General features: G+C 42.5%; 1 protein-coding gene across 7 annotated transcripts in view; it reads left to right on the top strand.

Moving 5' to 3' along the window:
* Positions 1-23,566, top strand: part of DNAH9 (dynein axonemal heavy chain 9) — a 377,141-nt gene that overhangs the window by 279,675 nt on the left and 73,900 nt on the right. For 5 of the 7 annotated variants that reach the window (XM_063799007.1, XM_016932363.4, XM_063799008.1 and 2 more), the window contains 7 exons: positions 1,341-1,576; positions 6,439-6,561; positions 7,574-7,778; positions 9,960-10,124; positions 13,199-13,339; positions 18,160-18,330; positions 20,749-20,871. In XM_063799007.1, the coding sequence (XP_063655077.1) occupies positions 1,341-1,576; positions 6,439-6,561; positions 7,574-7,778; positions 9,960-10,124; positions 13,199-13,339; positions 18,160-18,330; positions 20,749-20,871 (1,164 nt within the window). Of the gene's footprint in view, positions 1-1,340; positions 1,577-6,438; positions 6,562-7,573; positions 7,779-8,668; positions 8,958-9,959; positions 10,125-10,630; positions 10,959-13,198; positions 13,340-18,159; positions 18,331-20,748; positions 20,872-23,566 lie in introns of those variants that run through there. The other 2 variants (XM_063799010.1, XM_016932368.3) reach the window with 2 other exon arrangements.

Raw genomic sequence — 23,566 nt, 5'->3', positions numbered from 1 at the left:
AAGTGAAAGTAACCAGACACAAAAGGTCACATATTGTAGGATTCATTTATAGTAAAATATCCAGAATAAGAAAATCCAAGGGGACAGAAAACATATTCATAGTTTCCACGAGCTGGGGGTAGACAGAAATTGCGGGGGCTGTCGAATGAGTATGGGATTTGGGGGTGATGAAATGTTTTGGGGGTAGAGCCGATGGCTGCATAATGTTATGCATAGACTAAATGCCACTGAATTGTGCACTTTAAAATGATTAATTTATTTCATATCAATGTTACCTTAATTTAAAAAAAAATAAATGGGTCATCAATGAAAAACATTGCCTGTAAAAAAAATTAAGTGAGCCTGGCGTGGTGGGTCATGCCTGTAATCCCAGTATTTTGGGAGGCCGAGGCAGGTGGATCGCCTGAGGTCAGGAGTTCGAGACCAGCCTGTCCAACATGGTGAAACCTCGTCTCTACTAAAAACACAAAAATTAGCTGGGTGTGGTGCCAGGCACCTGTAATCCCAGCCACCTGGGAGGCTGAGGCAGGAGAATCACTTGAACCCGGGAGGTGGAGTTTGCATGGAGCTGAGATGACGCCATTGCACTCCAGCCTGTGTGACAGAGCAAGATTCCATCTAAAAAAAAAAAAAAAAAAAAGAACTGAGTGAGCAGAGAAAGGCTAACAAAGAAGAAAAGGCAGTGTCTAGGGCACACACAGGAGCCCTGAAGGGGCATAAGAGAGGCCACAGGCAAGTTCTCAGACTGATAAATACTCGGCAGCTTCCCCACAGGCACCAGCAGGCAGGTTTGCAAGAAAGAGTCCTGCAAGTGAATGGGGTGTTTGGGGAAGAGAAAAAGAAAACCTGTCTAGCCTCTTGCAAGCTGGTGAAACAGATGAGAGGAAAGAGTGGTTTGTGCCGGTTGGTACAGACAGGAGCAAACCCACTAGGCATGGGACCTGGTGCTGGTTCATGGAGCATGCACAAGAAACACAGACATATAGCAGAGAAATAACACTGTTAACATGGGTGAGAGTGTGTAGGAGGTCATAGATTAAAACACAGATAATATAGTAGAAACTTGACTTAGGTAAAGATACCGAAAAACAAAGAATCAGTCACACGAGTTGAATTTCTGCAGTTATTCATCCATGGAGGGGAAAAAAAAAAAGCTATCAGGACTTTAATAGAACCTGCTTCCAGAAATAATCACACAGCCAGAAAGGCATTCTTCAGTGGGATGTTGATCTTGCTTTTAAAGGAGTTGTGTCATTTGGTGAGTAACTGTGCATTCATCCCAGCTGAGAATGTCTGCTTCTGTTCTGAGCGTGGGGTGGCTGGCGTTTCTTCTTCACCAGACTCCCATTCCAGTCACCCCGGCCCTGGATCCCCTGAGGATGCTGATGGATGATGCTGACGTGGCTGCCTGGCAGAACGAGGGCCTCCCAGCCGACCGCATGTCCATGGAGAATGCCACCATTCTCATCAACTGTGAGCGCTGGCCACTCATGGTTGACCCTCAGCTACAAGGCATCAAATGGATCAAGAATAAATATGGTGAAGATCTCCAGGTCACGCAGATTGGTCAGAAAGGGTAAGTGGTTGAGCACAGAAGTTCCCACTTTTGCCATTTGTGCAGGAAAATGTGTAGATCATGAGCAGATTTTAAGCCCCAGTGAATGGTTTGTACACTCCTGGTCTCTCCATCAGGCTTCTCATGTTTCTCCGTCCATTTTAGCAAACATCTCAATGAAAGATGCCTGGGTACTAAGTCTTTGCTTTTTATCCACATGAGAAATTATGTACCACAACCTCTCGACCCATTCTGGGGTCCTTTCTTCACCATCCCTTGAGCTCATCCTCTCATTGTCCCTTAAACATTTCCTCCCCAAACTTCATATCCCATTGTCACATAGCTCTGTGCTTTATAAAGTTTTCCTCACCCTTAGCTAAAGCTGCCTCCCTTATCTCTCCTCTACCCATTATTTCTACTTGTGCCCTAGAGCCACATACAAAGAACAAAACTCTCCTCCTGAGGCACAGTTGGACATTTCAGTAGGTCCCATGAAGCAGCTGAGTTAGTTATGAAACCTTCAGAGCCCTTGGTACCTGCCATGTGGCTTCGTACTTACCTATGGGAAAGTTACCACGTGAAGGGACTTGAATGGCACTGAGAATGTCTGGCCAGCACCCACCAGGCTTCAGTGGCTTGGGCCTTGACATCCCTCATGCCTCCCTTCATTTTAGCCTTGTGGTTTCAGTACTCATCCTGTTCTATGTCATCAGGACACCTGGGGAAGCAGGATGGGGCAATGGGGAAGAGGAAGTGAGGCAGACATCATTCATTAGGAGGTTGATATGCATCAGTCTTGGTGTTAGAGGTTTTATCTCAAATGCCGTCCTTAATCCACACAGTTAATAAGGTTAGTAATCAACTGGTTAATAACCAGTAAGGTTATTGGTTCCATTTCACGTCCGAGGAAGCAGAGGTTCACAGAAGTTAAGTAATTTCCCTGGGGAGTTTGCCATTTTAAAAGTGATGGAAATTTGGCACTCGTGTTTATAGCAGCATTATTCATAACAGACAAAAGGTGAAGAGAACCCAGATAAATGGATAAACAAAATGTGATGTACACATGCAATGGAATATTATTGCCTTAAAAGGAAAACAATTCTTAAAAGAGAATAATTAGATTGTGATACAAAGGAGAAATGCTTAAGGACATGGATACCCCATTTTCCATAACGTGATTATTATGCATAGCATCCCTGTATCAAAATAGCTTATGTACCCCATAAATATATACACCCATGTACCCATAAAAATTAAAAGTAAAAAATGTTTTCAAAGAAAAAAATTTAAATAAAATAAAATTGAAGTTAAAAAAAAAGGGAAAAAAATTCTGACACATGCCACAACATGGATGAATCTTTAAAGTGTTATGCAGAGTAAAATAAGCTGGTGACAAAAAGACAAATGTGGTATGATTCCTCTCATCCAAGGTTCCCAGGGTAGCCAAATTCATTGAGACAGAAAGTCGAATGGCGTTTGCCAGGGAGTGCGAGGGAGAGGGGAATGAAGAGTTAAGTGTTTCACAGGTACAGAGTTTCGGGTTTTGTTTTGTTTTTTTGTTTGTTTGTTTGTTTTTTGAGACGGAGTCTCAGTCTGTCACCCAGGCTGGAGTGCAGTGGTGCGATCTCAGCTCACTGCAACTTCCACCTCCTGGGTTCAAGCAAGCGATTCTCCTGGTTCAGCCTCCTGAGTAGCTGGGACTACAGGCGCCCACCACCACACCCGGCTAACTTTTTTTGGTATTTTTAGTAGAGACGGGGTTTCACTATGTTGGCCAGGCTGGTCTCGCACTCCTGACCTTGTGATCTGCCTGCCTCAGCCTCCCAAAGTGCTGGGAGTGAGCCACTGCACCCGGCCAGTTTTGGTTTTGCAAGAACAATTCTGTGAATGGATGATGGTGACAGATGCACAACAGTGTACTTAAAGCCATGGAACTGTACACATTAAGACGGCACACAATATATGTTACATATATTTTACCACAATTTAAATATATTAATAAATATGTTTAAAAAGTAATGGAGGCAGCTGGGCGCAGTGGCTCGAGCCTGTAATCATAGCACTTTGGGAGGCCGAGGCGAGCAGATCATTTGAGGTCAGGAGTTCAAGATCAGCCTGGCCAACAAGGTGAAATCCCATCTCTACTAAAAATACAAAAATTAGCTGGGCGTGGTAGCAGGCACCTGTAATCCCAGCTACTCAGGAAGCTGAGGCAGGAGAATCCCTTGAACCCAGGAGGTGGAGGTTGCAGTGAGCTGAGATCACGCCATTGTACTCCAGCCTGGGGGAGAAGAGCGAAAACTCTGTCTTAAAAAAAAAAAAAGTAATGGTGGCAGTATTTGAAGCTGGGTCATCCTCACTTAGAAACCTAAGATTTATCCACTCCAGCAAACAGCCACTAAAAGTGAGCTTTGTTGCTCTGGCCACATGCCCCAAGCATGCATGCACTGAGGTCCAGATCACCCGGGGTTGTTCAAATTGAACACATGATGTTAAAAATAATAGTTAACCAAGTCAAACATTAAATATTATAATGCATCCATCTTATAGAGCAAACTTTGTTGAGAAGTGAATGCCAAGGCATGCTGTGATATATATATATAGATATAGTGGCGCTATCTCGGCTCACTGCAACCTCCACCTCCTGGGTTGAAGCTATTCTCCTGCCTCAGCCTTCCGAGGAGCTGGGATCACAGGCGTGTGCCACTATGCCTGGCTAATATTTTGTATTTTTTGTAGAGACAGGGTTTCACCATATTGCCCAGTGGTCTTGAACTCCTGACCTCAGGTAATCCACCTGCCTCAGCCTTCCAGAGTGCTGGGATTACAGACATGAACCACCGCGCCCGGCCAATATGATATATTTTTATTTGCATCTTTAGTCACATAGTAATCCAACCCTGGCCTTCTCCCGAAACTTTAATTAAAATATTCTTTTCCAGCTGACTAACAATGCATTTTAGACAGGTGTATGTTCTTTTTGCTCATTGCAGTGTCCCTAGTGTCTAAAACACTGCCGAATGCATTGTAGGCCCTTAATAAATATGTTCAATTAATTCTTAGTTCATGTCCATTAACTACTTTCCTGTTGAATGGTTTTCTAGATTTGTTGTATATTATTTGAATACAAATGTTGCATTATATGTAATATGTATAGTCTTCTTTCTTCATATGAATGAAAATTTGTTCATCTCATTTGTCTTTTAATTTACTTTTGTGAGGTTTTACCTACTACAGTTCATTTTATTTTAGTTTTTTATTTGATCAGATTTGTCAGCCATTTATTCTATAAGTGATGCCTAGAGGAGTCTTTTGTCTCCAAGAATTTTTAAAATATTCACCTACATTTTTAGTTTTTAGTTTTTTTGTTTGTTTGTTTTAAGACAGGGTCTTACTCTGTCACCCAGGCTGGAGTACAGTGGTGAAATCATGGCTCCCTGCAGCCTCGACCTCCGGGGTTCAAGCAGTCCTTCCACCTTAGCCTCCCAGGTAGCTGGAACTACAGATGCGCAACACCATGCCCTGCTAATTTTTGGATTTTTGTAGAGAGGGTGTCTCACTATATTGCCCAGGCTGGTCTCAAACTCCTGGTCTCAATCTCCTGGCCTCAGGCAATCATCCCACCTTGGCCTCCCAAAGTTCTGGGTTACAGGCATGAGCCACCAGGCCTGGCCCATTTTTAAGTTTTTTGAGTTTTCTTTTTACATGGAAATCCAATCAATTTAAATATAGTTTAAGCTACTATATGTGGTACAGACTAATTTTCCAAGTGGTTAGCTATTGTTTCAATACCAAATATTAAATTTTCCATTCTTTCCTCAATTAATTAGACATGTCATTTTACTATATATTAAATTATTTTATTAAATAGGGTCATTATTCTTTTCTATATATCTAATACTACACCAGCTCTTATTTACTTTTATATTTAGTAACATTTATTGTGGTGTTTCCCATTACAAAAGTAATGTATCATCACTGTAAAGAAAAATGAGAGGGCGGGGTAGGAGTTATCATAAAAAACAAAGAAAGAAAAACTTCTATAATTCATCTTTCAAAAACACTGCTAACTTATTGGTATATGCTGTCCTTTAAGCCTTCTTTCTACACATCTATATTGTTGATATATATAAAATATGTAGTATTAGATAATGACTCCCTCCTCTTCTTCTTTATTGGTTTTCTCCTTGCCAGCCTCACTGTATTCTTTTAGGTTAACTTTAAGATCTTTGGTTGAGTTCCATAAAGTTTTACTGTTATTCTTTGAGTTGTATTATATCAGTCTTATAAATTATTGTTATTCTTTGTTTGAGTTGTATTATATCAGTCTTATAAATTGACTTTAAGAAAATCAAGCTATTTACATATTTATTAAACTCTACATAACACTGAAAAGTTAAAAGTAACCTAAATCTTTGTTAATTGATTGATAAATTAAGGTGTATCAATATGGCCTAATACCCAGTCATTTAAAATTACATGGAAGGATATTTAATGACATGGCGAAGTGATTACAATATATTTTCTGTAAAAAAAAAAACAGGTTATAAAACAAAACCACCATATGAATCTAACACTCTCAAAGCTAAACTTGACAATATAATATATTCAAATATACATAGTATACACCAAAACGTTGAAGACACATTATGGTTTTCATTATCTTTTTTGTATTTTATAATTTCTCCCTATTTCTAAAAGTGTATAGAATCACATAAATATCACTTTACATAGGGAAGAAATGTGGCCACTGAAAACATTCCAAATAGCTGTGCCTCCAACTATACCACCATGTCTTAGAGGTCATGCTTGTCTCATTAAATGGTCTCGACTCCATAGCTTGCCACAGTCTCATACTCCCGGACTCATACTTGTTTCCCCAGCTACCTTCAAATCATAGAGCAGGCCCTGGAAGCTGGAGCTGTGGTGCTGATTGAAAATCTAGAGGAGTCCATTGATCCTGTTCTGGGACCCCTGCTTGGGAGAGAAGTCATTAAAAAAGGACGGTAAGACTCAGCTGTGTTGCTGACCCTTCGGGGGGAGCTGGTTCATGGCCCTGGTTAGAATCATGAAGAGGTCTGCTCTTCCTAGAATTTCCTCTCTTCAGTTCATGTCAAGTAGCTCCCTGCAGCACATCCACCTTTCTTTCTTCCAGCAGAGGTCTATTTAGTGGCCTTTGTTTCCTAGAGAAAGTTTCCTGGAGAAACTTTGCTTCCATCAGCCAGTGTCCCAATTGACTTCCTTCTAAATGGCCACAGTGCACAATTTTGAAGAAACTTGAGAAGGAAATCAGTCAAAAAGCAGACTGACTTTTAAGTACGAGCATCTTATACAAGCCAGTCATCTGAATTCTGACAACTCGGTTCCTTGTCAATTTAATGAGTCTCTGCTGCTTTGAGTGCTGGCTCATGATGAGGGCTTAGCAAGCACAAGGCAAAGCAGGGGGTGGTGTGGAGAGGAAAAGAGAGGAAGGAGACGGGCAATGGGTTCGTATGAAGGGCAGAGTAATTATCATGAAGGGGTGCTTGACTCAGGAGCCTCACCCACTGCTGGGGCCATCGTTGCCTTTACTGTCCTCAAGTTGTGCTCGTTTACTTGGTTAATCATTTTCACCCATAGATGTCATTCCCATGTCAGCCATGAGGAAAAGTAAGCCCTATTGCTGGCGTATAAAGCACCTTTGTGGAAACTGCAAGGTGGTTCACCTTCCTCCAGACACTTCACTGCCATCTGCTGGAAATTGTTCATAATGTACTAATCTACATTGACACAACAGGCATGGCTCTTCCTAGAGTTGCACAGTACAGAACCAAACATGGTGGCCATGGGAAAACATCTATCCCCCTCCACACCTGTTCCCAACATTAGTGCAAAAAAGAATCCCAGGGCTCATCCTAGACATACTCAGGAGGAATCCATCTGAATATAGCAATATTGTTTGAAAAAAATCTCAAATTCTGACTCCAACCAAATTTTGCAGGAAGGCACCTTTCCTTCACGTGAGCCTTTATGTTCCAGATTCATTAAAATTGGAGACAAAGAATGTGAATACAATCCCAAGTTCCGGCTCATCCTCCACACCAAGCTGGCTAATCCTCACTACCAGCCCGAGCTGCAGGCTCAGGCCACCCTGATCAACTTCACCGTGACCAGGGATGGCCTGGAGGACCAGTTGCTGGCCGCTGTGGTCAGCATGGAGAGGCCAGACTTGGAGCAGCTGAAGGTGAGGACAGAAGGGAGAAAATGTTCTGCCACTAGAGCCTGCAGTGTACTCCACTCTGGGAGAGGTTGCAGAGGGGGGCTGTTTTTCCTGGATTGAGTCAGGTGGGTTCTGCTAGACTCTGGAAGACTGCTGACCCCATGTAGCAACCTGGGAATACCATACTGGGGAAAGAAGGATGGGTGAGCTGAAGAACAGAAGCAAAAACAGTTTGAAGGCTGGGCATGGTGGCTCATGCCTATAATCTGAGCACTTTGGGAGGCCAAGGTGGGCGGATCATGAGGTTAGTAGTTCGAGACCAGCCTGGCCAACATGGTGAAACCCCATCTCTACTAAAAAAATAAAAATTAAAATTAACTGGGCATGGTGGCGCTAGCCTGTAGTCCTAGCTACTCAGGAAGCTGAGGCAGGAGAATCTCTTGAACCCGGGAGACAGAGGTTGCAGTGAGCCAAGATCGTGCCACTGCACTCCAGCCTGGAAATAGGGCGAGGTTCTGTCTCAAAAAAAAGAAAAAAAAAAAAAACAGCTTGGAGACTGGACACTCCTATGACCAAGAGCAGAGCCTGGCATGAACATGAGTGCTGCTGATCACACAGGTCCACGTGCCAGAACTAAGCAGAATGAAATTCTACAAGGGTAACAGAACTAGGTCCAACAATGTTAGGGTCATGTCTTAGTCAGCTTGGGCTGCCATAACAAAATACCATAGACAGGGTGGCTTAAATAACACATATTTGTTCTCCTATAATTCTGGAAGTTGGAAGTCTGCGATCATGTTGGTTTTTGGTGAGGCCTCTTTTCCTGCCTTGGAGGCAGCGGCCTTCTCACTGTGACCTCACATGACCTCTTCTTTGCACATAAAGAAAGCCATGGCTCCACCCTGATGACCTCATTTAACCTTAATTACCTCCTTAAAGGCCACATCTCCAATATAGTCACGTGGGGAGTTAAGGCTTCAACATAGGACTTTTAGGACAACACAATTCAATCCACAGCAGATAACGTGCTTTTTGTCCTCTCTTTAAATGTGCTTAGATTATACAATATGGCGGGGTCGGTAGGTGGAATTCCAGTGCATGAGAGATTGAGTTCAGGGCTCCCTGGGACTCCGCTTCCTGCAATCATTCATTCATTGAACAGATACCTAGGGAGCACCACCTCTGTAACAGGCAGGATTTGAGGTATGGAGGATTCAGCAGTGAACAAAGAAAACCATGTCCCAGCCTTCATGGAATCTACACTCTAGTGGAGGAACACAGAAAACAGCAACGTAAACAAATGAACAATGCCATTCAGATAGTGAAAAGAATTTTTAAGAAAATAAAACAGGGTAATACTGGAAAGCCAGAGGGCAAATTTAAACAGTGGTGGTCAGAAAAAGATTCGGTGAGGAGTTGGCATCTGAGCTAATTCCTAAATAATTGTAAAGCCTCTGGGCATAGAGCATTCCCAGCACAGAGAACAGCAAATCCTGGTCTTAAGGCAGGATCAAGATATGTGGTTTTAAGAAACAAGAAAGGTCAGGGTGGCTGTGGTTGGAACCTTCAACAGGAAGGTTGTTCTTCCCACGGATCCAAAGGCTGTACAAGGGCAAAGACACTACAGCTGCCTGAAGTTAGTGCTTTAGGATATGGAGCATAAAGAGAGGAAGAGATGAGATCCACTTGGATACCAGCACCCCACTCCAGCCTCGAGGAAGCTTTTACACAGTCTGCCATGGTTTTACACAGTTTAAAACTGGAAGACAGATTCTGCTGGGTTTTTTTTTAAGTAAGCCATAGGAGAGTTGTTCATTAAAGTAAATTGGTAATAGAGAGAACTCTCCAGAGAACTAAAACTGGACCCTAACCCTCTAGTTACATAAATAAGCTCCATTTAGTGAACACTGATAATGCAGTGTGTTGCCCATTGTGCATTAAGCATAGCACAGAAATCCTACAAGTTGGGACTGGGATTACAGAAGAGTAAAGAGGGTAAACTGGCTCAAGATCATGTGCCCAGAATATTGTACAGTTGGGCACCAATTTGACTCCTTGTCTCCTGCTCATGGTCTGAAGCTCTTTGCCATTCTGCCTCCAGTTTACTATCTTTAAGGCAAGGGACTCTCGCCCTATTCAGACACATCCTTAGAGCAGGATGCCCTGGGCATCTGCACCTGACTGTCTCTTGCTTGATATTTGCAGTCCGATCTCACAAAGCAGCAGAATGGATTCAAAATTACCCTGAAAACGTTGGAAGACAGTCTTCTCTCTCGCCTCTCCTCCGCCTCTGGGAACTTCCTGGGAGAAACAGCGCTGGTGGAAAACCTAGAGATCACCAAGCAGACTGCTGCCGAAGTTGAGAAAAAGGTAAAACTCCTCTGGCTAGTCTGGGAAGGCAGCCTAGGCTGGGGTCCTCCTACAATTTTCTCTCCTCTTAGACAATGAGTCTGACTTTTAGAAAAATGTCAAAGTAACACATGGCTTTTCTGTCTTAGCAAGGTTCTTCTAGAAAGTCTACCTAGGCAGGACTCCTGAAGTGACTACCCCATATATCTTGTATTATGTAGTTCCCACCTTCTGGAAAATACTTTTGATGTCTTAACTCCATCCACAGTTGATGAACACTTAAGCCTTTGCGGGGCCTGGTATTCTGTGCAGGGAATGGTAGCTCAAAATGGATACCTCAGATAGTGTGTGGAATTGCCCTGAAGCTAAGGAATCGCACTGCTGGAAAAGCCAACTGGTTTGGGCATGATTGCATCCTGACAAAACCCACCGGACCGCAGAATCTCACAAGTCTGATCTTAATAAGAAAACCTCAATAACTTCCTAGGAAACTCAGCTCTCAAAAACTGTATCATCCTGGGAAGTGATGACACAGTGCCCTACTGTGTGTAGCTTCCTTTATTTTATAATGTTTGGAAGGCCCTCGGTCCCCCCGTGAGGACTAGAAGACGGGGTGTGATGGGAAAGGGGCCCAACCCCTGCTCTGTTCCAGCATACCACCAAACCTCCAACAAGGCCTTTTGCAGTCTCAGTCTCACGCTTGCATCAGAAGAGCATTGGAGATATTGGCCCTGAGCAGGACAGAGCATATCTGTAACAGTGTCCAGGAACAATATACCTTTGAGGGAAGATGCTTATTGCCAGATTATTGGGATTTCTCCAAATATGAAAGACTTCATTCTAGGTAGAGACAAGGTAGGAAATATGAAAAGCAATGATGGGTAAGACAGATAAACCAGGTCATACCCACTCTGGGGTGATGGACAGCTGAGGTTGGAGTGATGAGATTGAAAGGAGGAAGAGTCAGCCAAACATTGGGTCAACAGCAGGGATGTGACCACCAGGTTCCACTATCAGTTACCTATGGCCTCCATATCTCTGGTTGGGGGCATGAGAGTTTGTAAAGTAATTACGGTAGAGCTGCCACTGCCCTGGATAAGAGAGCTGGGGAGACAGACCCAACTTACATCAAGAGAGTAGGTCAGAGGATGGGATGCAACATACTGATCTCTTCTCCCCACCTCTTCATCTGTTTTTTTTTTATCTTTTTCTTTAAAATCAATGAACACTTATTGAGTACCTGCTGTGTGCCGAGGGTTGTATGAAGCTTTCTTTTTCCTTTTGTTGTTCCGTTTCTTTTTGTCTTCTCTCTCTTTCTCATTTATTCATCTCATGAACACTTACTTGAAGGCCACTGTATTCTAAGATCCATGATGAAAGTTGGAGATACAGCAAGAAATTTGCTATAATCCTAGGCTTTTAGGGCCTGGCCCTCTAAGGGAGAAAGACAAGTAAACAGGCAGTTACAAAACAGGGCTGAGGGCTGAGGCCAAGAAAGCACAGGGATCAGTGAACACACAAAGGAGGAACACTCAACCCACATTGGGTGAGAGGGAGGAGGTGCTTCCCTTGAGTGTAACTGGAACATAGAGGGGGTGGGAGCTGGAAGTGGTCACTGGCAATAAGGCATGAAAGGTGGCCTGAGTTTCCATTGTATAGGGCTGTGTAAACCATGCTGGGAAAATTGGGCTACGTTCTGATGGGCATCAAAGATCATAAACCTCTTTCACATATTTTCCATCTCTGTTTCTTTCTGAGTTGCTTTTGTAACAATTTCCTGAGATTTCTCTTTTAGTTTGCTGATTTTCTTTTCAACTCCAGTCTATTATTTAAACCGAACACTTTTTAAATTTAAATAACTATACTCTTATTTTTAGAAGTTCTAGCTAGTTCTTTTCCAGATATGCCTGTTCTTTTTCATAATGTCCATATTTTATGCTTCCTTTTGTGTCCACTGCTCTAAAACATACTTTGTTAATGGTGAGTTTGTTCAGTCATTCTCAGTTCATGAGATGCTAATCCTTCTGGGTGTTTTTAGTTTAGTTTTGTTTTGTTTTGGAAAGGGGCCTTCTGATTGTTCCCTTTTGTAATACTCCTGCAGTTTGTAATTGTTTATTATGAGAACATCTTCAATAAGGATCATTGCCTTTTCCTGTGGTGCTCCCACAAATTATCAGCAACTTTCCTCTATTTTGGAGCATAAGGGCAGAGCATATTGAGGTTTGCTTTTAGAGGCATAGTCTTAACAGAAATCTGTCTTCCTGATCCTGAGGTCTCCTTTCTTATTTTTACCTGTCATAAACAATTTTCTGGCTGGGCGCGGTGGCTCACGCCTATAATCCCAGCACTTTGGGAGGCTGAGGCAGGTGGATCACCTGAGGTCAGGAGTTCGAGACCAGCCTGGCCAACATGGTGAAACCCCTTCTCTACTAAAAATAACAAAAATTAGTCGGGCGTGGTGGCAGGTGCCTGTAATCCCAGCTACTGGGGAGGCTGAGGCGGGAGAATCGCTTGAACCCAGGAGGCGGAGGTTGCAGTGAGCCAAGATCGTGCCATTGGACTCCAGCCTGGGGACAAGAGCGAGACTTTGTCTCAAACAAACAAACAAACAAAAATTTTCTGAAAATAGAATATTCCATTGAAAGATATCTTTGTGAAATTACATATGAACTATTTCATAAAAATTAAGAAAAAAGAAGACTATACTATGTTATGTTTCTTTCCCTGGATTTCCACTGCTTGGCATTCTAGTTCATTTTTGAGTCTTTTTTTTTTTTTTTTTTTTTTTTTTTTTTTGCATTTCCCTGAAATCTTTCTCATTAGAGATGGAGTGTGGAGGCTTTCATGGCTCACGCTTCCCAACTGGAAGAGCTGACACCTCACCCTCCAAAAGCACTAGAAGTTTACCATCTCCTTTCTCATCCAAGTTCTAGGAAGGAATACCATAGTAGCTTTTCAACTTTCTACTATCATCCCCATCCCTCTTCACTCCATCCCCTAAGCAGACACATGTCTACTCACACAGAGGGGCCAAGTTGATTCTCAGGAAGCCCAGGTTGGTTGGAACAGTGGGCTGCTGTTTATTTTTCCAACAGGTCCAGGAGGCCAAGGTGACTGAAGTGAAAATCAACGAGGCCCGAGAGCACTACCGGCCAGCAGCTGCCAGGGCCTCACTGCTCTACTTCATCATGAACGACCTCAGCAAGATCCATCCAATGTACCAGTTTTCTCTCAAGGTGACTTACACCTGGAGTTTCTTGCCTGATTATAATAAAGCAGTGTAATATTGCCAATGCAGCTCTCTGTGAGAGCTTATCCATGTAAGATCATTAGCTATGGCAGGTCTGTAAGATCAAAGCCAGGAGAGCAGCTATGTTACCTTCAGACATCTCTTACCATCCTCATCTCTTTAATTGGGTCTTACATGACTCACGGGTAATTTTGACTGGAATAGAACAGGACACCACAGCAAGTCTTGGCTCATTCAGTAGGCACACATGATACGGTAGGTACTATGCTTACTGAATGTGTGGAAGGTGATACCGAAGAAGTCTGAGAAGTGATCCCTGTCCCCAAAGAGCTTAAAATATAATAGACAATCAAATGTGTCACTTGTATTGATTAAAGTCCAAAGCAGGCAATAATAATACACCAACTTTAAATTAGTTTTCTTATGACCCTAATATCCCCAAAGCTGCTGCCTTATGATTGTTGAAATATTCCTAAAACCACCAAAGATGTTAGCAAATTGTAAGTGCTGACTAAACTTATCTTACTCATGAAAAAATAAAGACCTATAAATTTTTAGTGCATCTCTGAAAGTACATCTTTCCCCCCTAGGGCATTCACCAAAAGACCACAATTGAAGAGGCATTAGGAGGTAGTGAAGCATTTCTAAATTTCTTTGGTTTGACCCAACAAAGAGGACATGCATACATATACACACAGAGAAATAGGAGAGAGAGACCATATGTATATAGACACATGGAGATTTCACATACACACAGTCACACACACACACACACACACAGAGAGAGAGAGAGAGAGCACACACACTTCAGAACCTGTGGAGTGCTTTCAGCTAAACCACCATGTGAAGACCAAGATGGCGGGGATGGTGATGAGCAGATGAGAAATCAGAAGGCCTCCAGTTCCTGGGGCTCATTTGATTGAAGATGGCATTTAATCATTTCCCAATCTTATTATTTTAACTCAGAGTCTCTGCAGATTGGATGAACTGTGTTTATAATATTTTATGTTGTTTTTTTTTTTTTTTTTTTTGAGAGGGAGTCTCGCTTTGTTGCCCAGGCTGGAGTGCAGAGGAGCGATCTCGGCTTACTGCAAGCTCTGCCTCCCGGGTTGACGCCATTCTCCTGCCTCAGCCTCCCGAGTAGCTGGGACTACAGGCGCCCACCACCACACCTGGCTAATTTTTTTTGTATTTTTAGTAGAGACGGGGTTTCACTGTGTTAGCCAGGATGGTCTCGATCTCCTGACTTCGTGATCCGCCTGCCTCGGCCTCCAAAATGCTGGGATTACAGGCGTGAGCCACTGCACCCGGCCCCATATTTTACGTTTTTAAAAGAAACCCAATACTTGGCCTCATATTTAGTTTAAGGCAACATAGGAAAGAATTATAAAAATCTTTTAAAACAGCATAAAAATTGGCATGATAAGCCTAATGACCACAGGATCACCTCCCTGGTTCCAAGAGTAGTTGAAATTGACTATAGGTACCCATCAGAAGCCTACCACAGTGACTCTGTCTGAAAACAAGAAATTAAATGAGGCCCATGACAATCTGTGTTCAAAACCATGTTGTAAGATGTTTGGCAGCAACAGTGTCCTGATATAGGAAGTTCTGAAGCTCCATTTTTAAAGTAGGGGAGATGGAGTTTGGGTCACCATACTGATATTAAGAATTGCAAAAACAGCTGTTCATTGGCCAACCTGATCATTAAAAACAGGTTAACTGCTTTATGATAAGTAGCTGAAGTAAGGGTGTTCAAAAATATCGAAACCACAATGCATTTAGAAGCCTTCTCTGTTTTGAAGAAAAATGGGCCACTGTAATTTCCATGGTCTTGGCTTTTGTCTGGGGTTGGATTTAACAGTTCCCCTTCCTGGCAGAGAAAGAAGAGGCATTCTCAGAATATGGAAACCCCAGATAGGCCAACGTGGCAGGAACCATTCATCCTAGCTTTCAAAAGTGTTTTGAGCAGGAATATATTAAAATGTGTTTGTGTGTGTGTTTACACATGCAAAAACTCTTCAACAGCCAGGTTTTGAACTTTGAAGTTTATAATATGATTAAGATGGAACTTAAGTGGCAGTAAAGTAATTTTTCTTCAAGATTTAGCCAAAGGCAAGGCAAAGGTTAATAAGACACATTCACAGGGTGCCTCAGAGTGAAAGACACCTCACTGGGTTCTCCTGCAGATTGATGGGAGGCCTAGCTTTCTGTATTGTGTGCATTCTGCAGAGAGACATGGCTGGGGGAATAACACTTCTCAAAATAAAAGAAGCTTGCATCAGATAGGCAGAGGCGAAAATAACACAGCATTGGTCTCAAATCGGAAGCCCAAGGGCCTATTGTCCTGTTTTCTTTGGTCCTTGGAGGCCTTTTCAAGTACTTTAATTGGTTGCCAACATTTAAAAATGAGGAGAAGTTATGTAAGTTCCAAATTATGGCTTCTCATGAAGGTTTGGAAGATTGACAACACTGAGCTCACATCCCACGTGGCACGATTTTGCTGGAGCCAAGGGATGCTGCCCCCCTAGATTGGCATGTGCCTCCAGTGTTGCCACAGTCCTTATGCCTCCCTATTCGGTATTAAACACCTGGCCCCTGAAGGCATTGAGTTTGATACCCTTGGTCTAGAGCGTTGCTCATACTTTGCCTAGGTTCTTTTAGGCATTGGCAGGACATAGTCATCCATCCAACAAATATTTTTTAGTGCTCACTATATGTGAAGAGATGGGCTAGGTTTGGGGAAATGTAAGAAAGTGAGTAAGGCCTGGGCCCCACTATATGTGCTCATAACCTGGTAAAAAGATGAAAAATACCAAAGATACAAGGCAGTGGATAAGGGCCCTACAAAAAGATTACAAAAGCCAATGAGTATATATGAGGGTAGTTTGAGTCAATGATAAGACCCCATGGGCAGGAGAAGGGACCTTCTGGAGGATGCTGTGGAAGTGGGATCAGGCCCAGCACCAGAGCTGTTCCGACACCAGAAGTAAGAGGAAGAAGCTTTTTGGGTTTTGTTTCTTGTTTTAGGACAGAAAAGAAAAAGAGAGCCAAAATTAGTTTAATGTAAAGAAAACGCTAAATGTACCTAGGTTTTTAATTTTTTTTACGTGTTTTCCTGAATTGTGAATCACTTTGTTTAAACTTAAATAACAAAGAGATTCTTCACTGATTACTGTTATTTTGATGAAGAGAGAGCTTTAGGGAAAAGCCATAGTAACTGCCAGGAGAAAGCTCTCCACTGTCTCTATGAAACTGTTCTGGAATCTTCCCAAATTGCTCTCTGTGGTGCTGGGGGGACATTATCAGCCTCTAATGAGCTATTCTTCCTATCTAAAATCTATCAAGTGAAGGTAACCATTACAATGGATTGGGTTGAACATGGGCAGAAGATTTTGCAAAGATCATTAAAACTAAATAAGGAAGAAAGACTGCAACGCCTTTGTTAACAAGAAACACCCTGGAACCATGGAAGGGAGAGAGAAATTCACATTTTCCTACTTTGCAAATGAAGAGATATTGAGACTCAAATCTTACCTGGTTTCCATTAAAGTTCAAATACTTGGTGGTGTTAGAAAGACTTAAGATTTTTTTTCTTATTGAAGCCACAAAAGGAAAATAGAGAAAAGGCTGGAAATCTGCATAACCCAAAATTGAAAAGTTCCAATTATATCTTGGCTTGTATTTTCTTTTGTTCTGTTTTTTGTTGTTTTTGTTGTTGTTGTTTTGTGTTGTTTTGTTTTGTTTCTTAGGTTATTTTGAGACAGGGTCTCACTCTGTTGCCCAGGCTGGAGTGCAGTGGCACCAGCATAGCTCACTGCAGCCTCAAACTCCCACTTCAGCTTCCCAAGTAGCTAGAACTACAGGTGTGTGTCACCAGGCCCGGACAATTTAATTTTTTGTAGAAACACGGTCTCGCTATCTTGCCCAGGCTCGTTTTGAACTCCTGGCCTCAAGTGATCCTCTCAGCTCTACCTCTCGAAGTGCTGAGATTACAGGAATGAACCACTGCACCTGGCCTTGGTTTTTATTTTCTTTAATTGTTTGTTCTATTCATTATCACATTTAAAATGTAACATTCCAAATATTTACTTTTTTAAATAGTCAATATCTAAGTTTAAAACAATGGAAAACTGATTCACATGATTTTTATATTAGTTTATACACATAATGTGTAGTTCAGAAGATGTAACCAAAGCAGGCTACGCTCCCTGCATTGCAGGAAGGGTCCATGAGAAAGGAGGCTGCTTGCAAGGACTCGTCTTATCACTGCAGAGGTATATATGCTTATAGCTATGTAATAATTCACATGAGCAAACTAAGAAAAGATAATAGCATGTTTTCTCGTTACTATTGTCCTTGGCAGGATATTTTGGGAAAACATTTCTTTGTTTTTTTGTTTGTTTGTTTTTCTTTTTGAGACAGAGTCACTCTGTCGCCCAGCCTGGAATGCAGTGGCACCATCTCGGCTCACTGCAAACTCTGCCTCCCAGGTTCAAACGATTCTCCCACCTCAGCCTCCCAAGTAGCTGGAATTATAGGCATGCACCACCACACCTAATTTTTGTGCTTTTAGTAGAAACAGTGTTTCACCATGTTGGCCAGGCTGGTCTCAAACTCCCGACCTTAGGTGATCTGCCCACCTTGGCCTCCCAAAGCACTGTGATTACAGGCATGAGCCACCATGCCTGGCCTTGGGAAAAAATTTCTATGGGCTGGAAAACTATCACATTCTTCGCAGGTAAGACCACTAGTGTATAGTAAGAGGGCTGTGTACCTTACCAGTTTCCTGTCTTCTGTCCCCAGGCCTTCAGTATCATCTTCCAGAAGGCTGTGGAGAGGGCTGCTCCTGACGAAAGCCTCAGGGAGCGGGTGGCCAACCTAATAGACAGCATAACCTTCTCTGTGTACCAGTACACCACCCGCGGGCTCTTTGAGTGTGATAAGCTGACCTACCTTGCCCAGCTCACCTTTCAGGTAAAAGTGGATTGAAGAAGTTTCCAGAAAACAGGTTATTTTTAGTGCCCAGACAGCAGGTGTTAAGAAACTTTCTTCTTTGAACATCACTTTCCACAGCATGTCCAGACTATCTGTCTTTGGATAGAGGCATCAGACAAGAAGGTCCAATACGGTGTGTGCATCTGCCCACACCATTTCCCACTTATGGCAGACATACTTAATCCATCATTGTACTTTTTCTTGCTGATCCTGGAAGATCTAAGATCTTCCTCAGCACAGCACTCCAGCAGCCACTACCAATCAATCAAAACTGGCACTGAAGATGAAACTAGATTAAACCATACCAATAACTAGACGCTTTTTGAAATGCTGTAAGAAATTTGGTAGAGTATCCATCATTGTTTATTTACCTTTAGACTGCAAGTTTACTGATGCAGCCATCCCCCGGGATAAGAAATTGCACAGGTCTTTCCACAACTGTAGCAGCCTTGGCCTTAGAAAGTTTTCAATAACGTTGGTTCTCAAGGGTTTGGGAAGCAGGGATTTCCGATGTTGCTGCATCTTTAAGAAGAAACCTTTGTCTTCTAGTTATTCTCAACATCAAAAAACCATGAAAATTTACTTCCTTTTTTTTATTTTGAGATGGAGTCTCATTCTGTTGTCCAGGCTGGAATGCAGTGGTGTGATCCTGGCTCACTGCAATCTCCACCTCCCCGGTTCAAGTGATTCTCCTGCCTCAGGCTCCCGTGTAGCTGGGATTACAGGTGTGCGCCACCAGGCCCAGCGAATTTTTTTTGTATTTTAAGTAGAGATGGGGTTTCACCATATTGGCCAGGCTGGTCTCAAACTCCTGACCTCAGGTGATCCACCCGCCTCGGCCTACCAAAGTGCTGGGATTACAGGCATGAGCCATTGCATCCGGCCTAATTTACTTCCTTTTACATGTCCCTGTAATCATTTAGAATTGGGATTTTTTCCAATATGTAAATTGGGAGCACAGACTAATTATCTCGAAGGCCCTTTCCTTGAATCATCTGATCCGTAGTCAGATGCGTTATCCATTGTGCCACTGGCCCGCGGTTGAAGGCCCTTTCCAATTCCAAAAGTCAGATATCCCATCATCACTTGTGTGCTGACTCTGTTTTCACCTTTCAGGGCCTGCCTGAGTTCATGGGTGAGTGTTGCTTTGCCTCACCCCTCTCACCCCCTATATTCCCCACTCCAGCCCAGATGACAGCTTGGCCTTTGCAAACAACAACAACAACAAAAAAATGTGGGCCCCACCTCTCAGTGTGAATCATGAGCTCAAACTAAGCCAAAGGCTTTTCTCTCCCCTGTACACAGCTCACTAATTCCCCTTTCAAGCCTCTGCTTTTTCCATTTCCTACTCTATGGAACGTCTTCCCTTTTGTGAAAATATCCCCATCTCTTAGCTTCTCCAAGACCCAATCCAAAACTACTTATAGGAAAGACACATACACACATATGTTTATTGCAGCACTATTTACAATAGCAAAGATTTGGAACCAACCCACATGCCCATCAATGGTAGACTGGATAAAGAAAAAGTGGCACATATTCACCATGGAATACTATGCAGCCATAAAAAAAGAACAAGTTCATGTCCTTTGCAGGGACATAGATGAAGCTGGAAACCATCATTCTCAGCAAACTAACACAGGAACAGAAAACCAAACACCACATGTTCTCACTCATAAGTGGGAGTTGAACAACGAGAACACATGGACACAGGGAATGTCACACACTGGGGCCTGTCGGGGGGTGGAGGGGAAAGGGGAGGGAGAGCATTAGGACAAATACCTAAGGCATGCAGGGCTTCAAACCTAGATGACAGGTTGACAGGTGCAACAAACCACCATGGCCCATGTACATCTATGTAACAAACCTGCACGTTCTGCACATGTATCCCAGAACTTAAAGAAAATAAAATAAACTACTTATAGAAAGTTTAGTCAAATTAGTTTCTTCCTGCCCCTCACTTGCTGGTAACTCCTCTACTCTGTAACTCCTTTAGCATTATGGATTCCTATCTGCATTTCTAGCTGCCGTATATCCATACGTCATTTTGACATTCTCCTCGGATCATGTCATTTGTATGTGTCATCTGCTCAATTAGATTGCAGAAACATACTCCATGGCATTTATGATTGATATGTAATAAATGCTTATTAACCAAGATATAGTCACTCGCTGTGTGCAGTTCAGTCACTCTCATATTTGGGGTGAAAATAGAGGGACACAGTAGTAATGTGTGTGAATATACACTTCCTTCCACTCTACCCTCATTAAACAACCAAAATTGATGGGCAAACTAGTATTAGAGGCAGTAATAATTATACTGAGTGACAACCTCTAAGATTTCTAGGACTCTGGCTATAAGCTAAAGAAATGCAGTATCATTTCTCCACATTGCAGATTCTCCTCATGAACCGAGAAGTCAGTGCAGTGGAGTTGGATTTCCTGCTTCGATCTCCAGTGCAGACGGGCACCGCCAGCCCCGTGGAGTTCCTCTCCCATCAGGCGTGGGGAGCTGTCAAGGTCAGTATTAACCCCTAGAAAAAAGCCAAGCTCTCATCTCTCAGAGTTTGCCTCTGACACTGGTCCCCATGAAGTCAGCAGGGCTCTCTGTTGGAGTTCAAGCATGGAGCTGTGTTAAACATAGGCGCATCCCTTTCCTTGCGTCCCCACAGTGAGCTCATCTTTCCTGGGCCTGCAGAGAAGAAGCAGGTGCATGCTGGTGTATGAGGGCTCTGCCTCCAGGGTGTGAGGAAACAGGAAGTTCCCGTGAGCTCCCCTGAGTCAGCTGAGCTGCTTTTCACCTACCAGGGCTTAAGGCTGGAACATGGCCTCCTCAGTGAGTCCCTGGGGTTGATGTGGAGAGGCTGCCACAGCATTTCCATAAAACAGCAGGTGCCAGTGCTGTATTCAGGTATCTGAATCCTAACTCAGACTCAAAGCAGGAATGCATTTCAGCCTGGGATGCTCAGCAGTTAATAACAGCTCTTATCTATTGAGTGCCTTGGAAATGCATTACCTTATTTAATTCTCTATCCACCTGGGCAATAGGTATTTTTTGTTCCCATTTAACATAGGAGGAAACAGGTCCCACGCTTACCAGAAGCCCAGGACGCAATTTTTGGTCTGTCTGATGGCAGAGCCTATTTTCATTCCACATCATGCAGCTTAGTTTAGCTGGGATTCTATGAGTGTTGAAAAGATCACAAACTATAAGGTTCTTTCAGTAGGTACTATGCCTGCAATTCACAGATCCTGACACAATGCCTGGCAGGGAATGCTGGGTGAGGCAACACCAGCTTGCTCCAGAGTCCAGGCCTGCACTCCATGCAGGCAGTTGAGTGAACACCCATGACAGGTTTCAGCGCCATGTGAGGAATAGCATCTACATAAGATGAATCTTGTTTATGATCTCCCATGTTTATTGCATTTTATAGATGTTTAGTAGCACAAAGAAGTATAAGAGTAAAGTAATATGATTGGCTTTCTCCTTTTTTTTTATTAAAATTGTTTATTTTGAGACAACAATTCATATGCAGTTTTAAGAAATAATACAGAGATATCCCTTGTACCCAGTTTTCCACAATGGTAACATCTTGCAATACTATAGTACAATAACACATCTGGGAAATTGTCATTGATACAATCCAGAAAGTTCCACCATTACAAGGACTTCTCATGTTGGCCTTCTATAACCACAACAACATCTTCCCTTACCCAGTTCCCAATACCTACCAACCACGAATCCATTCTCCATTTGTATAATTTGCTGTCATCTCAAGGATGTTACATAAACGGAATTATACAGTATATAACCATGTGGGATTGGTGTGCTCATTTAGCATGATTCCCTCGATATCCGTCCAAGTAGTTTTACTTTATAACTAAAACCTAGAACTTAATTATTTATATACTTGCTGTCCCCTTCAAAGGAGTCATCTCAGGAAATTCTAGGCTCATTCCATTAATGCTACCATTTCTCAAAGATAGTTTTCTAACTTCTTTTTCAGAGCCTGTATTGTTTTAACCAACTTTAGGACTGTATCTAAATCAAGAGTTGTCCCACTTTTTCTGCAAAGGGCCACTTAGTAAATATCACCATCTTCCCATCTTCACATGGCTGTCTTCCCCTTGTGAGTCCCTGTCTCTCTGCTTCTTACAAGAGCACCAGTTATATTGGTTAGGGCCCATACTAGTAACTCCATCTTAACTTGATTACATCTACAAAGACCCTATTTCCAAAAAAGATCACATTCACAAGTCCAGGAGATTAGTTCTTCAGTATATATTTTACTTTGGAGGGACACAGTTCACTCCATAACAATTATGAGGGCCACTTAGACTTTGTAGGCCAGACTCTGTAGCAACTACTCAACTCTGCCAAAGCCAGTCACAGTATAAGTGAATGGACACGGCTGAGTTCCAATAAAACTTTATTGACAAAAACAGATGGTGGGCCACATTGGGCCCGCAAGCTGTAGTTTGCCAATCTCTGATCCAAATAATAAAGTTGTAATTTGATTTTTATTTGATTTTATTTGTCATTCTGGGCCCAATCTGGTGAATGAGAAGGGAAATAATATACTGGGGAAGAAATAAGGGGGTACTCCATTCACAACAGAAACCCAAATTACAAAGTTACAAAATGCCTAAGAATGATTAAATAAATGCAGAGAAGTGGAAACCATCCGTTTTCCTGGGCTACATAAGACACAAATGAATAGACACACTTTAAAGTAGCACCATCCAAAAGAAATATAATGCAAACCGCTTAAGTAATTTTAAATTTTCTGTAGCTGCATTAAAAAATGTTTTAAAAATGGATAAAATTGACTGGGCACGGTGGCTCACGTCTGTAATTCCAGCACTTTGGGAGGCCAAGGTGGGCGGATCACCTGAGGTCAGGAGTTCAAGACCAGCCTGGCCAACATGGTGAAACCCCGTCTCAACTAAAAGTACAAAATTAGCCGGGTGTGGTGGCACACACCTGTAATCCCAGCTCCTTGGGAGGCTGAGGCTGGAGAATTGGTTGAACCTGGGAGGTGGAGGTTGAAGAGAGCTGAGATCGCTTTGCGCTCCAGCCTGGATGGCAAGAGTAAAACTCCGTTTCAAAAAAATGGATAAAATTAATTTTAGCAAGATATTTTCTTTAAGCCAATACAGCCAAAATATTATCTCAATATGCAGTTGTTATAAAATTATTACTAAGATATTTTGT

This window comes from Pan troglodytes, chromosome 19 (genome assembly GCF_028858775.2).
Source record: "Pan troglodytes isolate AG18354 chromosome 19, NHGRI_mPanTro3-v2.0_pri, whole genome shotgun sequence".
Lineage (NCBI taxonomy): Eukaryota > Metazoa > Chordata > Mammalia > Primates > Hominidae > Pan > Pan troglodytes.
The sequence above is the reverse complement of the archived record's forward strand: the minus strand, read 5'-3'. Positions and strand labels throughout refer to the sequence as shown.